Source organism: Elephas maximus, chromosome 1, assembly GCF_024166365.1.
Source record: "Elephas maximus indicus isolate mEleMax1 chromosome 1, mEleMax1 primary haplotype, whole genome shotgun sequence".
In the NCBI taxonomy this organism is placed as follows: Eukaryota; Metazoa; Chordata; class Mammalia; order Proboscidea; family Elephantidae; genus Elephas; species Elephas maximus.
Window position 1 is genome coordinate 215,148,959 of NC_064819.1, and position 22,099 is coordinate 215,171,057.

Sequence of the window (22,099 nt, forward strand, 5' to 3'; positions counted from 1 at the left end):
CTCAATCCATGTCATTAAGGTTGACTCTATTTTGCAGACGCAGCTTTTCCCCAGTACTATTTTGAGTGCCTTCCAACCTGAGGATCTGGTCTTCCAACACTATATCACTGTTCTGCTGCTATTTGTAAAGTTTTCACTGGCCAATTTTTTTTTCTGAATTAGATCACCAGGTTCTTCTTCCTAGCCTCTCTTAGTCTGGAAGCTCCACTGAAACCTGTCCACCATGGGTGATCCTGCTGATATTTGAAATAGCAGTGGCATAGCTTCCAGCATCACAGCAACCTAGAAGCTACCACAGTTTGACAAACTGCCAGACGAATGGTGGTTTTTTATTTTGCATAATTCAAGGTGTTTGCATTATTTTTACAGTAACACATACATTAAGAAATTGATTACTAACTTAAGGAAAAAACTTAAAAATTGCAATTAAAATTCTAACGTAAATGTTTTCAAGTGTTTAATAATGGTGAAAATAATATGTGGCAAACATTTACTAAATTTTCTTTTCAAAATGTGACAGATATCTAACCAGTTTGTTTTTGTTTTATTAAAAATTTTCAGTAGTTTTCTTGGCATATCCCTTTTGCAAATGATTTAGATTACCAGATAAAATCATAAAATGTTGCTTTTTTTTGTCTTATTAGCACAGACATAATTTTTATTATCTAACAGTTAACAGTAGAATGTTAAATTAGTAATGTAAATATAATTTTATATGACCCTGTTCAGAGACAGAGAGAGAAACAGTGTTTATGTGCAAGTGCACATGAATATATACTCTTGAATGTGTGTATTCACTTCTGTGTATATCGGTTTTTTAACATGAGTTCAGCCTTCTTATAAGTTTATTTCTCATCTAAGAAATTAAAAGTCTGCATTTGTAGAATGCTTTTCAAAGAGATTCCTGATACAGTTCTTGAACTTTTTCCAGAATGACAACCTTCTAACTAGAGCTCTTTTCTGACCCCTTTAGGATTTAACCCAGGAAATGGAAGTTCAAGCTGATAAACTCAAATGGCTGAATAGAACTGAATTGGAAATGCTTTCAGATAAGAGTCTCAGCTTACAAGAAAGAGATAAAATTTCAGAAAGCTTAAGAAATGTAAATACGACATGGAATAAGGTGTGCATACAGTGTTACCATGACACCTGTCTCGTGGTTATTGATCTTGTTGTCAAAGATGTGGGATCATGTAACTGTTTTACTTTAAGTATATCCAGATATGGGCATGTTTTACTTGTTTGTCTAATAGGCATCTGGCATTAACAAACAAATCGAGTTCCTGATATCTACCTCCTCCTTGAACGTTAATGTACTTTTCCCACCTTAGTTAATGGAAATTATATTCTTACAACTACTTAAGTTAAAAAAAAAAAGAACTTGGAGTCAGTTTTATGGTATGTGAATTAGATAACTCAATAATAAAAACATCATCACCCTTGGAGTCATCATCATCAGATCCTCCTTCAATATGTGTATCTACTTGATAGATGGATTGGTGGATGAAGACTAGATGGTATGGTACATGATAAAGCAAATAGAGTACAATTTAAATATTCTAGAAGGTGAGTTGTATATGGTTGTTCCCTGTATCCCTGTATGGTTCTTTTCACTTTTCTTAGGTTCGAAAATTACATAAATTTGACCCCTTCTTGCTCTCCGCATTGCCACTAGCTTGTTCTCTTTAGCCACTATCATTTCTTACCTTGATCATTGAAATGGCCCACAGGCTTCTGGCTTCCCTGCTTTCTCCTTTGGCCCTTGTCAGTCTCTTCTCAACATAGCAGCCACAGTGACTTTGTTAAAATGTAATTCAGATCAAGGAACTCCTTTGATCAGAGCCCACTAATGGTTTTCCATCTCACTCAGAGTAAAAGCCGAAGTTGATAGTGTGAGTTGTGAGACCCCTCAGGTTCTACCTTCCTTTTATCTCTCTGACTTCACGTGCTATGCTTTCTCCCTTACATTCCTTTCCAGACGTGTTGGCCACCATCTCAAACATGCCAGGAAAAACATGCCAGGAAAAACATGCCAGTGGGCATTGTTTTAGAAAAAGACATGGTTGTCCATTTGTGAGCATTATGTTAGACAAAGATAAAGCTTTCTTTATTGTAGAACTTTGTATAAATTCTGTTATACTTAGGTGAATTATGAATATCTAAGACCAAGCAGTATTTATTGTACAGAGAATCTCCACAAACACACTTTGGGAAATACTAATCTGGAATGTTTTGTAAATTCATGCTTTCATTCACTCACTTAATAGGTTTTTTTGTAAACACTCACTTTATGCCAGCCACTATTTTAAGAACTATGAATACAGCAAAGAGTATGTCATTGCTTCTCATCTAAAGAATGTATTGTGGCTGAGACAAGTAGACGAGCAGTGATAATATGAGCTGTTCCGTGGGTACATAAAGCTGGAGCATGGAGCTGGCTTTAGAGGTACCCATTGGAGGTTTTTTGGAGGATGTGAAAGCCAAACTAACTTATGAAGGATGGGTTAAGTATTGATCAGGTGAAGATTGAAGGGAAGGGTATTGTAGAGAGGGGAAGCAGCAGGTGAAAAGGCCTGGAGGAGACTGAGAATGAGCATAGTATTTTTGGGTCCTGCGTGTAGCTCAGTAGGAGTATAAGGTGAAAAGATACTTGTGGAGATCAGATCCTGAAGGCCTCACTACAGATCACAAAAAATTTGAATTCTAGTTTGAGAACAAGTTACCATCTTGAGGGCTCACCAACAAAACCAAACCCATTGCTGTCGAGTTGATTCTGACTCACTGTGACCCTATAGAGCAGAGTAGAAATGCTTCATAGGGTTTCTAAGGAGCGGCTACTGGATTCCAACTGCCAGCCTTTTGGTTAGCAGCCGTAGCTCTTATCCACCGCACCACCAGTGCTCCCAGTACCTTGAGGGCAGTGGCCAGTTATTGGTAGGCTTTTAAGGGGGGAGAGTTACTTTTTTGAAAGACCACTTTTGCTGTGCTGTAGAGAAGGATGGAGTGACTCTAAGGATAAGTAGCGAAAGACTGGTTGGAGTCTTTAGAAAAGTCTGTGGAGGGGGGCGTCAGGAGAGACAAATGATGAATTCAGATTTGGACATATCTGATACCTAATTCACAGAGAGAGCTAGACTGAAGTTATGCTTTTGGGAGTTATCAACCTCTCAAAACTCCATATGGTAAATGAAACCATTGGAAACCATGACCCAGGGGAGAGTCCAGGGTCAAGGTTAAGAAGATGTTGATATTTGATTGATGGACAGAGAAAAATGAGCTCGTGAGCAGCACCTGAAAGAACAGTCAGAGAGGTGAAGTCAAGAGTAAGTAATGTTAAGTCAAGGAAGGAGTGTGAACAGTTTTAAATGCTACAGAGAGGCCACATCAGGTAAGGACTGGTTGGCATTCTTGATGATAGTAGTGTCAGTGGAGTGGAAGACTCAAGCAAGATTGTAGACGATAGTACAGATGAGGCTGTCCAGCCAGAAGCTTAGGTGTTAAGGGGAAGAAAAGAGGCAGAGCTATCATTTAGAATAACTTTTCTCTTTAAAAAATGTAGTTATCTTTATTTATACAGTATTCTCTTCTTCTTGGTCTGATACGATAGATATACAGGGAACTGCCCACTGCATTAAAGGAATGCATCCAGGAATCCAGTTCTGTTTCACAGACAAGGACTGCTGGTAAGATAAAATTTATTACTTTTAATGTTTTTTCAGTAAACACAGTGACAGTGTTATGATTTCGAGTGCCATATGTGAATTAGAAATAATGTACTTCAAAACAGCACAGAATTGTGATTTATTATTCTACCTTCAATTATTTGAAAAGAACATTTTCTTTAAACACAAGATGTGGTTGACTTCCCAGCGCATGCAAGTGTTCCCTCTGGTGGTAGATAATACTTTTTTGCCTTTTTTCTGGTCTAGACGGGGCCTGGGCATCGATGGATCCTGCTGAGAGGCAGGGGAGAGGCTGGGTGGGAACACTGGGGAATCGTCTGCTGGGTAAATGTGACTTTTAAGGAAATCTGCTATAACTCGCTATGTTATCATGTTCCTGGGATGATGACTGAAAACAAAAGGTTTAGATATCCTTGGAACAAGGTGGGAGTTGGAGATTTGGAAAAGTCCTCCCTTCCAGGGAAGCTATTTACTGACAAATATTGCTTACTTTTACCGGTACTGGTTGTTGTGGAGTCTATTCTGACTCATGGCAACCCTGTGTGTATCACAGTACAACTGTGCTCCATAAGGTTTTCAACAACTGATTCTTTGGAAGTAGATTGTCAGGCCTTTCTTTGAAGGCACCTCTGGGTGGCCTTTAATCTTTTGGTAAGCAGCCAAGCACATTAACCATTTGCTGTACCACTCAAGGACGCCTTTGGTCTCCCTGACCCCTTGGAAGAGCCTGTAGGCATCCAATTGCCCCCCAGATCTCACTTTGAGGACCTCTGACGGTGAATATAGAGTATCTCATTTTAATTTGCATTTCTTTAATTACCAGTGAGGTTGAGCGTTTTTTCATGTTTTTGGCTTTCTTGTTTTGTCTTCTGTGAATTGTTGATTTTTTGGAATTTTTTTTTAAAGTATTTTGATTTCTACTTCTTTATCTGCACTGTGCACTGCAAATACCTTTTCGCTCAATTGATGTCTTTTAAAATCTTTATCGTGTGTTTTACAGAATTCTCAAACAGTAATGGTTTATTAATAGCTTACCTTTTTTTGTTTTTTACTTCAGAGCTCCTTTAGTCCTCTGAAGTCATAAATAAATTCTTCTATATTTTCAACTACCAGTTTTATACTTTTGGTGTTTTATGTTCAGGTCTTTAATCCCACAAGAATAAATTGTTGCATGGTGAGCGTGAGCTCAAAATCTGTTCCATTAACTCCCCCCTCCCGCTGAGGGTCACCACTTTCCCCAACATCGGTTATTGAACAGTAGATTCTTCCTCAGTTGATCTACGATGTGCCCCTGCCAAGTGGCAGGTTGGACTATCTGGGTTCATAATACACCCAGTTAATTATTACTACTAAGTAATACTTTTTTTTTTTAATACAGCGCCATATTTGGTAGGGTGTATTTCCCTACCAAAAATGAATTTTTTTTTTACTATTATCAGCCCCTTGCTTTTCTATATTAATTTTAAAATCAGCAATTTGAGTATATGCGTTTGTCAAGTTATATATATCAGACCTGTTGGGGTTTTGATTAGAATTACATTGAATTTACGGATTGACTAATGTTTTCAGAAAACTGTTTTAGCCTGAGCTAATACGTCGTATGCCAAAATAAATTCCAGGTAGATATAAAATTAACTATCTCTTGTCTCAAGACAGAAGAAAAACAACAGCCTCCCCTAATTAACAAGCAAGCAAACAAAAAACTAAATTAAAAAAAAGTCATCAAATCATTGGAGAAGACAAGAGTTTCTAACTCTAACGTCCTATGGAAATGGTCACCAAATACAGATTGATGGATTTGATCACTCCAAATTTGTTAACATCTGTATGTGAAAAAGAAAATGCCACTTTAAAAAAATCCCCAAGTTGTTTTCAACAATATGGCACATGTTTATCTTTCTATGGAAACCCTGGTGGCATAGTGGTTAAGTGCTATGGCTGCTAACCAAAAGGTCCACCAGATGCTTCTTGGAAACCTTGTGGGGCTGTTCTACTCTGTCCTGTAGGGTCACTATGAGTCGGAATCAACTTGACGGCATTGGGTTTGTTTGGTTTTTTGGTTTTATCTTTCTGTATAAGTTAATCTAAATTGATAAAGAAGCAGATAAAGAGCACAAATTATTAAAAATAATACCATATTTGGTTAGTAAACATGAAAAATATTCACCTTTTGTACTAACCAAAAAACCATGAAGTGGAAACAGTAGTGAAAGATGTGTGTTTATCCGTCGAGATAGAATATTGTTGGTAAAGATGCACGATGGTTATTGTTTTCACATGCTACTGCTGGAAGTCTAAATTGGTACAGTTTTTAGGGAGAGCAATATAGCAGCGACTATTCAAAACACTCATTTTTTTTTAATATTCTCTGACCCAGTAATTCTACTTTGAGAAATTTATACTAAGGTGGGAATCAGAACTATGCAAAAATACAAAAAGATAGTCCTTGCAAGTTTTTTTAAAAAAATAATATTTCAGAAGCAAGCTAAATATCAAGCTGTACGAGAAGGGTTTAATGAAAGTTAGTGAACATATACCCAGAATGTTAATAGGTATTCACAGTGCCGTTTTGAAGAATGAGTATTGCTCATGTTATAAAGTAAAATAAAAAAAAGAATCGAAAATTATCAATAAATTGACTTTAAGAAAAAAGCTTAAAAAAATAAAATACCACTCCTAATTTTCTCATGGTTCACGTGTTGCTTATTTTAATTTCTCTTTGTATCAGTTATCAGTGTTTGCTACTTCTGTGATATTGCTGCCGGAGGATATTGTTGAGACTCTTTGCTTATCGGTTTTATGGCTATCAAAGGTATATAGATACTGCAAAAAATACCATAGCCATTTCATTATGAAAAAATAAAAACCTTAGAATTTTATTTTTTACTTAAACTAAGTTTTACCTAGATACACACATATGTCACCATTACACCCCCACAATCAAAATCTCCTGTTCCTTTGTTGATATTTTGCTGTGTTTTTTATTTCAGCTCCTCCTAGTGTCCAAAAGGTGGTGCTAGTATCATCCGTGCCAGATATCCCTGTTCAGTCTCACCGCACTTCTGAAATTTCGATTCCCGCTGATCTGGATAAAACTATAACAGAGCTAGCTGACTGGCTGCTATTGATTGACCAGATGCTAAAGTCCAATATCGTCACGGTTGGGGACATAGAAGAGATCAATAAGACAGTTTCCCGAATGAAAGTAGGTGCATAGTGTAAAGCCCTATTCGGAAGCTCTGTAACACACACAGAGAGAAAAGATCAGTTTGGATCCTTTTTGTGCCTACTAAACTATGAAAGAATGGGGTTAAAATTTTTTTTTTTTAATCTTTTAAACAGCCATCTAGGCTAACCCTGGTAATGCAGATCAGTTTACTAACTTAAGCTGTAAACTCTGTATTTTAAAAACTTAAACTGGTGCTGTAAAGCTAGGCACATTAGAGTAAACGTAAACTAGTGTTACGTTTCATCTTAAGTGTGATGTAGGATAATTTCCTGAAGTTTCTTTTCAACTTATACACAGCTTATAATGAGCTTATTTGTTAGCTTCTATCATCATACCCATAGGCTTGCTTTTCCTGTTGGTAGGTAGCTGCTGTTGAGTAGACACTAGACTCATGATGACCCTGTGTACAATGGAATCAGACCGTTTTGATCCATAGGGTTTTCACTGGCTGATTTTTGGAAATAGCTCACCGGGCCTTTCTTCCTAGTCTGTCTTAGTCTGGGAGCTCATCACAAATACACCAGCCTCCACTGACAGACAGATGGTAGCTGCACAAGAGGTGCCTTGGTTGGGAATCGAACCCAGGTTTTGAGCTTATTTGTGTCATTAGAAATCTCCTGACTATAATTGAATACTCACATGTATCATGGACTATCAATTGGTAAAGCTCTTAGTTCATGCAGTGTGTGCTAGGTTGTGGTATAAGGATACTGAAAAGATAGAAATTGGGAGTACACAGTGAGGTAATAATAGAAGCTATACTAACTTTATTAAGTGTTTACTGTGTGCTGGGGATTTTTCTAAGTGTTTTATATGTGTTGGCTCATTTGCTTGTTTAGCAATCTTGTGAGGCGGTTAGTGCTTATATCCAGATTACAAATAAGCTAACACTGGGCAGAGGCACTGAGCTCTGTAAATAGACAGGCTGCTGTGTAAGGCAGAATGTAATGGAAGCCATATGCAAGGTGTTAGGGCAGTTAAAAGGAGGAAGGGATTACGTGTAGAGATGAGTGAATGGCATTCTTGGTGTAGGGAACGAAGTGAATAAAGACACCAGGTGGGGGAAGCACGAGAGATATTAGGTTCCGTGTTTGTGCAGGAAGGAAGCGTAGTGAGAACCAAGGCAGAAAAACAGCTTAGGTTCACTTTGTGAGGGAGCTTGTAACCCACGCAAAGCCTTTTGGACTTTAATCTGTAAACAATTGGCAAGCATCTTTTTTTCTTTTCATTTTTTTGTTTGTTTTGATTTAATTTGAGCTGAAGACCGGTGATAACAATGGTCTGGCCATAGTGAGCATAGATGGACTTGGTGGGGGCAAGAAGCTTACAGCAAAAAGAGCCCTCTCTGAGTGACTAGGCTGATGCCATTGCTACTAGTGGAAATGGGGACTAGAAGAAATAGGGTGTGGATGAGAGCGTTTGAGGGTTTTAACTTTGGATAGGTTGTGTTGAGGAGCCCTTTTGCCACTTAGAAGGAAGTGATTAGCATTCATTGAGATAAAGCTGTGGGATTAAGGATGGGAAGTTGTGAATAATCCATTTACAGATAATACTTGAAATTATACGAGTGAGTAGAGTCTACAAAATTAGAGAATTCATAAAGAGGAAGGGCTGGGAAGAGAAACTTTGCAGCGGCACTTGTACTTACTGTAAATTGGATTTTCTAATCTTTATGGCTGTTTATTAGTGCTTTACTTAAGACACAGTTTTCCTGATGCTGTTGATCTTTTGCCCATTCTTTATCCAGTACTAAGAGACACAAAATACCTACAGTGTCAGTTTTTCATGTCTAAGATGATATAATTTGCGTTTATTCAAACGAACACTTTTTCGATAGCTGATATCAGTCCCTGGAGCCCTGGTGGCACAGCGGTTAAGATTTCGACTGCTAACCAAAAGGTCGGCAGTTGGAATCCACCGGCCGCTCCTTGGAAACCCTGTGGGGCAGTTCTCCCCTGTCCTTTAGGGTCACTATGAGTCAGAATTGACTCTATAGCAGTGGGTTTGTTTTTTTTTTCTATACCAGTCCCTAGAAGGGGCATTAGTTTACGTTCATATCTGCTGTAGAACGAGTATTCAGGCCATCAGCAGCAGCAATAACTACTTACATCTCTGAGTAATTTTTAGATTTCAAAGTGATTTTCTTCATATATTTTCCTCAGACTTGATGTAAGTGAGCTGGGAGTATTGTTTCCTTTTGAGAAAACTAAAACACAGTGAGGTGAAGTACCTCACCTGTGACCCAGGTGATAAATGAGAGAGCTGAGGTTTGATCTCAGTACTTCAGCCTCTAAATCATGCCCTCTTTCTAGGCCACATTGCTAATGCCTCACTGTACCTGATAGGAAAAAACAACAAGAACAATAATGGCGGAAACCATGATAATTTTGATGTCAGCAGTGCAAATTTTGCTTAGTATTTTTGTCCTATGGCTTATTAATATAATCCCAATAAAATTTCTTCTTAACAGAACACAAAAGCCGACTTAGAACAGCGCCGTCCTCAACTGGATTACGTTTTTACATTGGCGCAGAATTTGAAAAATAAAGCTTCCAGTTCTGATGTGAGAACAGCAATCACAGAAAAATGTAAGTTAAAAAACAAAATAAACCACAACATAGTCCACTTTCTCTGAAAATGGCAACACACGTTTTCAAAGATTATTCAATTAAAATTAATGTTATTTCATACTCTTAATTTAAAAAACTTGACTTTCTCTTATTTTTAGAATGCTTTATTTTTTGTGAACAGTGTCAAATTCCCTTGTGAATTTCTTAAAGTGTTAACATCATTTTTTTTTAATTTAATTTTTATTGTGCTTGAAGTGAAAATTTACAAATCAAGTCGGACTCTCATACAAAAATTTATAAACACCTTGCTATATACTCCTAATTGCTCTCCCCCTAATGAGACAGCACACTCCTTCCTTCCTCTATTTCTTTTAAAGTCCATTTCGCCAGCTTCTGACCCTCTCTACCCTCTCATCTCCCCTTCAGATAGGAGATGCCGTGTGTCTACTTGATCCAAGAAGCTCATCCTTCACCAGTATCAATGTCTATCCCATAGTCTAGTCCAATCCCTGTCTGAAGAGTTAGCTTTAGGAATGTTTCCTGTCTTGGGCTAATGGAAGTTCTGGAGACCACGGCCACTGAAGTCCTTCTAGTCTCAGTCAGACCATTAAGTCTGGTCTTTTTACGAGAATTTGGGGTCTGCATCCCACTGCTCTCCTGCTCCCTCAGGGGTTCTTTGTTGCGTTCCCTGTCAGGAAACATCATTACTTTTAAGTAATTACTAACACGTTGGGTTTTTTTTCTCCTAAGTTAGAATTTGTTTTAAAGGAATCAAAGAAACAAGAGTTAGAGAAACCCATAGGAATGCAAACCTGTTCTTCCATTCTAATTTATTCACCACAGCTTGATCTTACTATGCCCTCAACCCGTATTCTCAAAATTCAGTGATTCATTCCACGAATGTTTACTGAACAACCGCTGCATGCGTGTGTGCCTGGCATTAATTCGGGGATACGTTAGTTAATAACAAGGAGCTCTGGTAGTGCAGTAGTTAAAGTGCTTGACTGCTAACAGAAAGGTCTGCAGTTCAAACCCACCAGCTGCTCCATGGAAGAAAGATGTGGCAGTCTGTTTCCGTAAAGATTTACTGCCTTGGAAGCCCTATGAGTAGTTCTGTTCTGTCCTATAGGGTCACCGTGAGTCAGAATCCACCTGACAACAGTGGGTTTGGATTTTTTTTTGGTTTGTTAATAACAAAATAAAGCAAACGAAAAATAAACAAAACAATAACAAAAATCCCTGCTTGGAGTTTTCCTTCTAGCTCGACAGTGTTTGTGAAGTCTGTGCGGTATACGAAACAAAGTCTAACCTCTCAGGAATGGCAGTTAGGAACAGTCACAATCTGCCCCGGCATGCTTTCATCGTCATCTCTCTCACTAAGCCCTCGGCCCCACCTGTAACCGTTCTGCACTGTATATGCTCTTTAAAACGTCCTGACATTTCCTAGCATTCTTACCTTTCTCTGTGTTCTTTCTTTCCAGCAGCTAAAATGTCACCCCCTGTGTGGAGTTTTCCGCACCCTCTTCTGGTCCCTGGGAAACTGAATTTTCTATCTTTAGTTTCTGCTGTGGACTTTTTTTTCCCACCACTTCAATGTAATCTCATAGCTACTTTAATTCTCTGTCCCCTCCATAAAAAAGAAAAAAAACAAAACCAAACCCAGTGCCGTCAAGTCGATTCCGACTCATAGCGACCGTATAGGACAGGGTAGAACTGCCCCATAGAGTTTCCAAGGAGAGCCTGTTGGATTTGAACTGCTGACCATTTGGTTAGCAGCTGTAGCACTTAACCACTATGCCACCAGGGTTTCCTCTCCCCTCCATAAAGAAATTGTGAATATTCACCTTCCTGTCCCTAGGGCCTCCCACAGTGCTTTGTACAAATTAGTGACTTAATAAATATTTGTGGCAGAGCGTAAACTGGAGGAATAAATATTTGTAATATTGTCTAATGACAAGAAAGTCAACTGTTTCCCCGTATTTAGATATCAAAATAGTTGTGGTAGCAACAAGATTATTACAGGAGATAAGTTAGCAAAGAACTTTTAGCATCTGAAATTGTTGGTTTATTTTTACTAAATAAGGCTTTTTTTTTTTGTCTTTTCTCCTTTTTATTACTGGATTGGTTGTACCTATTAGGGAACTCTGGAGCAATTCCATTTCTCCCCACGTGGCAGGGGAGCATCTTTGCTTTAATGATGCCAAACTATTTACAAAGCCAGCTCTGTTTTGCTTTTTTCTACTGGGTCTTTGGTTTACTTCCACCATCTCTCTGTTTGTGCAACAATTCTTTTGAGGTGTTGTACAAGACTTTCCTTCTCCTGAATATCTTCCCTTTCCAATTTACCTGTCTCTCTGTTGTTTTCTCTCTGTCTCTCTCTCTCTCTTTTTTTTTTTTCCTGTGTGTGTGTGTACAGATTGCATAGTTCAGCATATAGGTGGTATTCTCTGCCTTCAGCCAGGATGTGTCTGACATCAGCAGTGATATACCTGGTTCATGTCTTCTTCTGAATCTGGCTTGAACTTGTGGCAGTTCCCTGTTGATGTTCTGCTTCAGCCCTTTTTGAATGATCTGCAGCAAAATTTTACCTGTATGTGATATTAATGATATTGTTTGATAATTTTTGCTTTTGGTTGGATCGCCTTTCTTTGAACTAGGCATGAAATTAATATGGATCTCTTCTAGTTGATTGGCTGGGGAGCCGTCTTCCAAATTTCTTGGCATAGATTTCTTCCACTGCTGCATCCATTTGTTGAAACATCTCAATTGGTATTCCATTAATTCCTAGAGCCTTGTTTTGCACCAAGGCCTTCAGTAAAGCTTGGCCCTCTTCCTTCAGTACCACTGGTTCCTGATCATATGCTTCCTCCTGAAATGGTTGAATATGGACGAGTTCTTTTTGGTATAGTGACTCTGTATTCCTTCCATCTTCTTTTGATGCTTCCTGCATCGTTTAATATTTTCCCAGTAGCATCCGTCAATATTACAACTTGAGGCTTGAATTTTTTTTCAGTTCTTTCAGCTTGAGAAATGCCAAGTGTGTTCTTCCCTTTTGGTCTTTGCACATGTCGTTATAATACTTTACTCTGTTTTCTCAAGTCACCTTTTGAAATCTTCTGTTCAGATCTTTTACTTTATCGTTTCTTTGTTTCTGCATCTTCTAGCAGCTATGTTTAATCTTCCATCTTATTATTATCAGTGGACTTTTGCAGGGGTTCAAAGCTCTTAGTTACTGGTGCATTGGAAGTTCATGAGCTGCCCCCTGAGTAATTAATCAACAGTTTACAATTCTTCAGCTCTCTCTTTCAAAGTACAGAAAAGAGAGGAGAGGAGAAGGAAAGGAAGGGGGTGGGGGAAGGAAGCAGGGAGGAAAAGCTATTTTTGAATTTTTACACTGAAAAACTGCTGACTACATAGAATCTGCTTTTCTTTAGTGTTTCTCTTGGATTCAAATTATCAAATACTTTTGCTTTTAGAGAGGTTTCATGTTAGAGTAAAGCAAATGTGAAAAGTATTCCTCATTTGTTTTTTCTTTTAAATCAAGAGTACTTTGGAGAATCTTCTTTGTGGATGACAAATGACTATGTCTACGTCTTACAGTCTGTCTTAAAGTACTCTTAACTCTCTGTTCATCAAACTAGACTTGATATATAAAAAATTAGGTAGGAAATGATTTTTGTGTGTGTGTGTGTGTTACCAGTTTACAGTGGCAGATCATTTTATTGTGAGATGTTTTAGTGCGTTTAAAATAGAGTTCAGTCTACGATTTTTCTCTCAAGCCAGGGTTCAGAAATGTATGTCTGCGTAGTGTGGCAGGCATGCCTCAGATATCTTTTAAAATGTACGTATCAACTTCTTGCCTTTCTCTTTCGTATTTAGAGACTTATTTATGGTAAGTTTGATAATCAGTTCTTTTCCTTTTCCTGGTAGTTACTTCTGGGGTTTATTTTTCTTACTCTTCCCCCACCATCCCCCCACCAGTGGACAAGGTCCAGAGCCAGTGGGACAGCACTCAGCATGGTGTGCAGTCCCGGCAGCAGCAGCTGGAGGACATGATCATGGACAGTCTGCAGTGGGATGACCATCGGGAAGAGACTGAGGAGCTTATGAGGAAGTACGAGGCTCAACTCTATATTCTTCAGCAATCCCGCAGGGATCCACTTATCAAACAGATTTCTGATAACCAAGTAAGACTCATTAGATATTTTCTGGTGATACTATTTGGTTGGATGCACATTGTTGTAGTTTTTTTTTTTTTTTTTTTTTTTACCCCCTTTGGTTAACTGTAATTTTTCAGACCCTGGAATGATGTTTTCCCAAGTTCTTAGAATACATGTTGAAAGTTATATGAAGTATTTGACCAAGATTATTTGGAAAAAACTTGGAGTCATGCATACATATTAAATGTTTAGCTTGTGATTTTTTTTTTTTTTTTGCAAACTGAACATACCCATGCAACCAGCATCTAGAAGGAGAACATTGTCAGCATCCATGGGACCCTCCATTCGCTCCCTTCCTTCCCTATCTTGAGGGAACCCTGGTAGCACAGTGGTTAAAAACTACAGCTGCTAACCAAAAGGTTGACAGTTCCAATCCACCAGCTGCTCCTTGGAAACCCTATGGGGCAGTTCTACTCTGTCCTATAGGGTCGCTATGAGTAAGAATCAACTCGACGGCAAAGGGTCTGGTTTTTTGGTTTGGTTTCCCTATCTTGAAGACTATAAAAATTTATGAGACTTTGATTCCAGGGCTACTGTAGTGAACAAATCGGGTAATAAGTTTGTTTTTAATACCTTTCTTACTGAGCCATTTTATTCAATAAGATAATGGCAGGTACTTTTTTGTGATTGGTTTAATTATTTTAAAGTCTCTACAGTGATAGAAAATATTCTTGAACTGGAAATTATGGTTGTTATGTTATATTTTGGTATAATCGTTACGTGCCCTTTGGATAACCTAAGATGAAAGGGTTCATTTTTGAAATATAGTAAAGAATGTATGAAACAAAAAAATCCTAAACATGTTGCTGTTCTTCACAAATATGCATGGTTACAATTTAAAGAGCACATCACCAGGCTTGCTGGTTTCTTGAATCATTCTCAGTGTTTATGAGACCTGCTGACCGTTTTCATTAAATAACTCCGAAGTAATAGTCAGCAAAGTCCCTGCAGACTTAATATGAGAAATGTAATCAAAAGTGATATCAAAGTTTAAATCAGCGTATTCAGAATATTCTTTTCTAATCAACAGTATAGTTCTTATTTTTGGAAACACTGGGTGGATTTTTTTGCCAGTTGCTACAGGAAAGCATTATACGAATAGTCTCTTGTCGATTAGATTTCATGGGGGGTGTCTTGATCCAGTGACTCAGCGATTGAAGACATGTGTCAAGGAACCAACGCCTACTAACATACTCAGCATCGGTTTAGTTATTCAAGCTAACTTTTAGTAAACCTTGCTTGGCTGCTTCATCCATCCTAGCAGTTAACTTTGTAAACATACGCAGTGATTCAGGGGTGAGGGATGGAAGGCTTCCCTTTGTCAGCCCTTTCCATTTCTCCAAGCACATTTAGAGGAGCTGTACAGTAAGTTCCCCTCACCTGTCTGTCAGTTTGTCAGGGAGGATCCCGAAGAAAGTTCTGTGTGCTAATCTTGATAACCCTCCCACTTTCCCTTTAGAGCCTTTTGTTCTTCGGGTTCTCAGTCCTTCTGGGACTTGTCTTAGTTTCTTCTTTCACTTAAAGAACCAGATGAGGAGCAATCTCCTATGAATGCTAACCGATGCCAACATGGAATAATAGCCCGCCAAATAGCATTTATCTTTTTATAGTGGACTTTCCCGAATAAAAACAAACCTGAGTCCAAAGATAGGAATTTCCAGTGATAAAATTGCCATTCAAGTGGTAGAGAAAGTATTTCTAGTTATCTCTATTTCATAACACATAGTTGATTCCTTCCACCACCTGTCTGTCTGTCTGTTGTACTGTGGTGGCTTGTGTGTTGCTATGATGCTATGTTACCAGGATGTCAAATACCAGCAGGGTCACCCATGGTGTACAAGTTTCAGTGGTGTTTCCAGACTAAGAGTAGAAAGAAAATTCTGGAAATGTATTTCTGATTTCAAATTAGACAATGAAAACCCATCGTTCAGTTTAGTGCTGGAAGATGAGCCCCTAGATCAGAAGGCACTATGATGTCTGCAGCGATGGACGTAAACCTACCAAAGATCATGAAGATGGTGCAGGGCCAGAGTTTTGTTGAATTATACAAAAGGTTGCCACGAGTCAGTGCCGACTCAGTGGCAACTAACAACAATAGTAAGTTTATTTCTAATTGAATGAACTTTCTATAAGGAGGAGATGTTTAGCACAAGGAATGGAATAGACAAATGATTTGATGATGTAAAATATCTCAAAAGTAAAACATGATAATCCTTTAATATCATCAGTGTACCCGGTCACTTTCTTAGACATTTCTTTTTCACTTCTAGAATTCTTATGGTTTAATGTACGTACAAGAGTTCGTCCCATGATTTGTTTTCTTTCAATATCTCTGTCTAAAACAGGGGTTTATTAAACCCCCCTGGAAGTACCAGTGTTGTGGTAATACTAGTTACTGAGCATCCAACTCTAACAATTACACCTGAAATTATACCCTAGGTATTACTTCAGGAAATGGGCCCCGGTGATGGTATCGTAATGGCGTTCGATAACGTCCTGCAGAAATTGCTGGAGGAGTATAGCAGGGATGACACAAGGAATGTGAAAGAAACCACTGAGTACTTAAAATCATCATGGATCAATCTAAAACAAAGGTAACTCTAAGACCCTGGCAGGTAAATGTATATTGTCAAGTGGAGAATTGTATTTGGCTTTCTGATGGAAACATGCCAAATACATGACTATTAGAAGTACATTTAATAATTTTTCTTACTAGCGTGGTCTGCCAAGTTAATATTATCATACCTAGAATGAAATGTATATTTTTACAACATCGACTTGAATGGAATTTCTACAATGGCGTTTTTCTTTGAATAAGTCTAAACCTTGCCAGTTATCATTTTATGTGTTGTGAATTTCTCATACTTCTCGGTATTTCCTAGGATCCTTTCGGTAGTGCTCTGATGGTGAGGAGCCCTTAGGTATTTATGTTGGGCAATATTATCTATCCCAAATATATAGAAGTTTGCTGTTTGGCTGGAATGTATCAGTTGAGAATCAGACAAACTTGGACCCAATGCTAGGCCTCTGATATGTTATATGTGTGTATAGGGCCTCAACTAGTTTACTATCTTTTCTTTCTATTACTCTGTCTTGTTAGTCTATTTGAAATAGTCTAAAAATAGCATATGTTTTTATAAGAGAGATTTCTCTGTCACTTGAACACCTAGGATTTAGGAACCATAAACAGTAGTTAGTATCTCTTTAAGTTTGCATATTTATGTTCATCATCAGTAAAAAAGTGTTTACTTTATGCATAGTACTAGGAATACCAGTGTCTGAGTGAAATTATGGTTTCACACACATCTTTATATATTCAGATGCTACTGCCTGAAAGCTAATTTGATATCTAAACACATTTATTTTGCAGTGCGTAAGATGGATAATATTAGAACACTTTCTGATGTATATTTATGGTTATCAAATATTACTAAACATATAATAATAGTTTGATGTGGACATATTTTATACTTTTTTAATGTTATTTTTATTTAACATCTCTAAAACAGATTTTTTAAAACTCAAAGAGGAGAATTATGAGAACAGTGTGTCTGTGAATTTGTGGCTAGAGATACCTGGGATACTGGAGGGAATAAGATCACAGTAGCAAATATAACCCCCACACATCTATCAGTTAGTTGTACTGTTGTAGCTTGCATATTGCTGTGATGTTGGAAGCTGTGCCACTGGTATTCAAATACCAGCAAGGTCACCATGGTGGACAGTTTTTAGCTGAGCTTCCAGACTAAGACGGACTAGGAAGAAGGGCCTGGTGGTCTACTTCTGAAAGAAAATTAGCTGGTAAAAACCTTATGAATAGCAGTGGAACGTTGTCTGATACAGAGCAACAGCATGACCCTGCAGGTTGGAAGACACTCAAAAGATGAGTGGGGAAAGCTGTTTCCTCAAAACAGAGTTGACCTTAGTGACGTAGATGGAGTTAAGCTTTCATGACCTTAATTCGCTGATGTGGCACAACTCAAAATGAGAAGAAACAGCTGCGAACATCCATTAATAATTAGAATGTGGAATGTTCAAAGTATGAATTATGGAAAATTGGAAATCGTTAAAAGTGAAATGGAACATATGAACATTGATATCCTAGACATTAAATACCCATTACTGTTGAGTTGATTCCAACTCATAGCGACCCTATAGGACAGAGTAGAGCTGCCCCGTAGAGTTTCCAAGGAGCACCTGTTGGATTTGAACTGCCGACCTTTTGGTTAGCAGCCGCAGCACTTACCCACTATGCCACCAGGGTTTCCTCCTAGACATTAGTGAGCTGAAATAGACTGGTAGTGGCCATTTTGAATCAGATAATCATATGGTCTACTATCCTGGGAATGACAACTTGAAGAGTAATGGCATTGCATTCAGTGTCAAAAAGAACATTTCAAGATCTCTATCCTGAAGTACAGTGCTGTCAGTAATAGGACAATATCCATATGCCTACAGGAAAAGACCAGTTAATACGACTATTACTCAAATTTATGTACCAATCACTAAGGCCAAAGATGAAGAAACTGAAGATTTTTATGAACTTTTGCAGTCCGAAATTAAATGAACATGCAATCAGGATGCATCAGTAATTACTAATGATTGGAATACGAGTGTTGGAAACAAAGAAGAAGGATCAGTAGTGGAAAATACAGCGTTGGTGATAGAAATGATACTTGAGATCGCAAGATAGAATTTTGCAAGACCAATGACTTCTTCATTGCAAATACCTTTTTTCAACAACTTAAATGGTGACTGAACACGTGGACCTCGCCAGATGGACTATACGCAAATCAAATCAACTACATCTCTGGAAAGAGATGATGGAAAAGCTCGATGTCATCAGTCACAAGAAGGCCAGGAGCCGACTGCAGAACAAACCACTTATTGCTCTTACGCAAGTTCAAGTTGAAGCTGAAGAAAATTAGAACAAGTCCATGAGAGCCAAAATACAACCTTGAGTATATCCCACCTGAATTTAGAGACCATATCAAGACTAGATTTGATGCAGTGAACACTAATGACTGAAGACCAGACAAATTGTAGAATGACATCAAGGACATCATACATGAAGAAAGCAAGAGGTCATTTAAAAGACAGGAAAGAAAGAAAAGACCAAGAGGGATGTCAGAAGAGAGCCTGAAACTTGCTCTTGAACGTTGAGTAGCTAAAGTAAATGGAAGGAATGATGAAGTAAAAGAGCTGAACAGAAGATTTCAAAGGGTGGCTAGAGAATACAGTCAAGTATTTTAATGACATGTGCAAGGACCTGGAGTTAGAAAACCAACAGGGAAGGACACACTTGGCATTTCCCAACCTGATAGAACTGAAGAAAAAAATTCAAACCTTGAATTGCAATTTTTAAGGAGTCTATGGGGAAAATATTAAATAATGCAGGAAGCATCAAAAGAAGATGGCAGGAATACACGGGGTCACTGTACCGAAAAGGACTGGTCGTCATTCAACCATTTCAGGACGTACATATGATCATGAACTGAATGTAATTAAAGAAGAGGTCCGTGCTGCACTGAAGGCCTTGGCAAAAAACAAGGCTCCAGGAATTGATGGAATACCAATCGAGATGTTTCCACAAACGGATACAGCACTGGAAGCGCTCACTCATCTATGTCAAGAAATTTGGAAAACAGCTACCTAGCCAATGGACTGGAAGAGATCCATATTTGTGCCTATTCCAAAGAAAGGTGATCCAACTGATTGTGGAAATTATTAAACAATGCTGTTAATATCACATGCAAGTAAAATTTTGCCAAAGATCATTCAAAAGCAGTTGTAGCATTACATTGACAGGAACTGCCAGAAATTCAAGCTGAATTCAGAAGAGGACTTAGAACCAGGGATATCATTGCTGATGTCAGATGGATCTTGACTGAAAGCAGAGACTACCAGAAAGATGTTTACCTGTGTTTTGTTGGCTATGCAAAGGCATTAGACTGGGCAGATCATAACAAATTATGGATAACATTGTGAAGAATGGGAATTCTAGAACACTAATTATCCTCGTGAGGAACCTGTACATAGATCAAGAGGCAGTCGTTTGAACAGAACAAGGGTATATACTATGTGGTTTAAAGTTAGGAAAGGTTTGCGTCAGGGTTGTATCCTTTGACCATACTTATTCCATCTTCATGCTGAGCAAATAATCTGAGAAGTTGGACTGTGTGAAGAAGAATGCAGCATCAGGATTGGAGGAAGACCTGTTAACAACTTGCATTATGCAGATGGCACAACGTTGCTTGCTGTGAGAGTAAAGAGGACTTGAAACACTGATGAAGATCAAAGATCTTCAGTATGGATTACATCTCAACATAAAGAAAACAAAAATCCTCACAACTGGACCAGTGAGCAACATCATGATAAACAGAAAAAAGATTAAAGTTGTCAAGGATTTCATTTTACTTGGATCCACAATCAACACCCATGGAAGCAGCAATCGTGAAATCAAAGGATGCATTGCATTGGGCCAATCTGCTGCAAAAGACCTCTTTAAGTGTTGAAAAACAAAGATGTCGCCTTGAAGACTAAGGTGCACCTGACCCAAGCTGTGGTGTTTTCAGTTGCATGGCGTGCATGGGAAAGCTGTACAAGGAATAAGGAAGACTGAAGAAGAATTGATGCCTTTGAATTGTGGTGTTGGCAAAGAATATTGAGTATACCATGGACTGCAAAGAGAACGAACAAATCTGTCTTGGAAGAAGTACAACCAGAATGCTCCTTAGAAGCATGGATGGCGAGACTCTGTCTCACATACTTGGAACATGTTATCAGGAGGGATTAGTCCTTGGAAAAGGACATCGTGCTTGGTAAAGTAGAGGGTCAGTAAAAAGAGGAAGACCCTCAACTAGATCGACTGACATGGTGGCTGCAACAGTGGCCTCAACCATAACAATGATTGTGAGCATGATGGAGGACTGGGCAGTGTTCAGCTCTGTTGTACATAGGGTCACTATGAGTTGGAACTGACTCAATGGCATCCAACAACAACAGCAAATATAAAACTGCATATGTGGTTAAAGGTGAAGAGCTATAACATTGGTCTTTCTAGTGTTTTAATACAACTATTTTCTTTTGCTGTAGCAAGTTACTTGGATATATTAAGGATTCTATAACTAAGGCAAGGACGAAGGTGAAGGAAAAATAGCTTTAACCCTAAGAGAGATAGTCCTTAAACATACTTTATCTGTGTGTTTCCAAAAATTCCATGAGTAAGAGTTATGACTGTTTTTGTTGTGAACAATACCAGAGGAATTGATCATTTCGGAATGTTGGCCTGCTCCATTTAACACCTCCCATTCTTTTTTGCTTTTACTTTGTACATATTTTAAGACAGTCTACAGCAGTGGTTAGCTTAGATGGAAGAGGCAGTTAAAAATGAATTAGGTTCTAAGGTGATCTTCCATTTATCATAGCCAAGAGAAACACAGTGTTCCAGTTTTATTGTAGTTAATAGTAGTTATTCTTATTATCTTGCTACCTGCATTTAATTTTGGAAATAAGTGATTATAGTAATATTTAGACGTGATTTCCTGGGCCATGTAGGTATATTGCTATCTGCAAAGCAGGGAGTATACGATGAAACTGCTGCTTATAGGATCCCGTTGTGAGTGACAGCTAGCGTTTTGGAATGTTGAGGGCTTTCTCTTTTAAACACAGTGATATTTATAATTTTTCCCTGTCTTAAATGGAGAACTTTCTAAATGTACAAATCTTTCCTTGTCTTCTCAAGTAAAGCATGTAAACCTGTATTAAACTTTTCATGAATTACTGGGATTATTTTTACAAATATAGCATTGTTGTTGTGTGCTGTTGGGTCCATTCCCGACTCATAGTGACCCCAAGTGACAGGGTTGGTCTGCGCCATAGAATTTTCTTGTCAGTAATTTTTATGGGAGCAGATTGCTAGGTCTTTATGGAGCTGCTGGATGGATTTGAACTGCAAACCTTTCAGTTAGCAGCTGAGTGCTTAACTTTTTGCATCACAGTGCTCCTTTTGACCTTATAGGGCATCACATTCAGCTTTGCTCAACCTTTTTTAATTAATGCCTTCCTAAAGAGCTTTTTTAGAAAACTATTTTGGTTTTTTTTTTTGGTTTATCCACCCCTTTAAAATTTTGATTCCATGGATAAACTGTATATTTCTTTATGGGTTGTGTTTTTTATCTGTGCTTTACCAAAAAAAAAAAAAAAAAAATTTTTTTTTTTTTTGCATAAAAAGGATACTTTTTTTTTTTTTACCCCCACTCTCCCAAGGACTACTTATCACTTCTTAGGGGTACGTGATTAGGAGAAGTTAAATGACATGTTCAAAGTGACATAGCAAAGCCCAAATCAATAGCATTGTTGTTGAACCTGGATAATATTAGAATACTTTATGATATC

At 38.1% G+C, this 22,099-nt stretch overlaps 1 protein-coding gene across 10 annotated transcripts in view; it reads left to right on the forward strand.

Moving 5' to 3' along the window:
* Positions 1–22,099, forward strand: part of UTRN (utrophin) — a 610,574-nt gene that overhangs the window by 280,037 nt on the left and 308,438 nt on the right. For all 10 annotated transcript variants that reach the window (XM_049902936.1, XM_049902887.1, XM_049902897.1 and 7 more), the window contains 6 exons: positions 974–1,123; positions 3,608–3,683; positions 6,674–6,888; positions 9,383–9,500; positions 13,464–13,669; positions 16,142–16,296. In XM_049902936.1, coding sequence (XP_049758893.1) covers positions 974–1,123; positions 3,608–3,683; positions 6,674–6,888; positions 9,383–9,500; positions 13,464–13,669; positions 16,142–16,296 — 920 coding nt within the window. The remainder of the gene's footprint in view (positions 1–973; positions 1,124–3,607; positions 3,684–6,673; positions 6,889–9,382; positions 9,501–13,463; positions 13,670–16,141; positions 16,297–22,099) is intronic.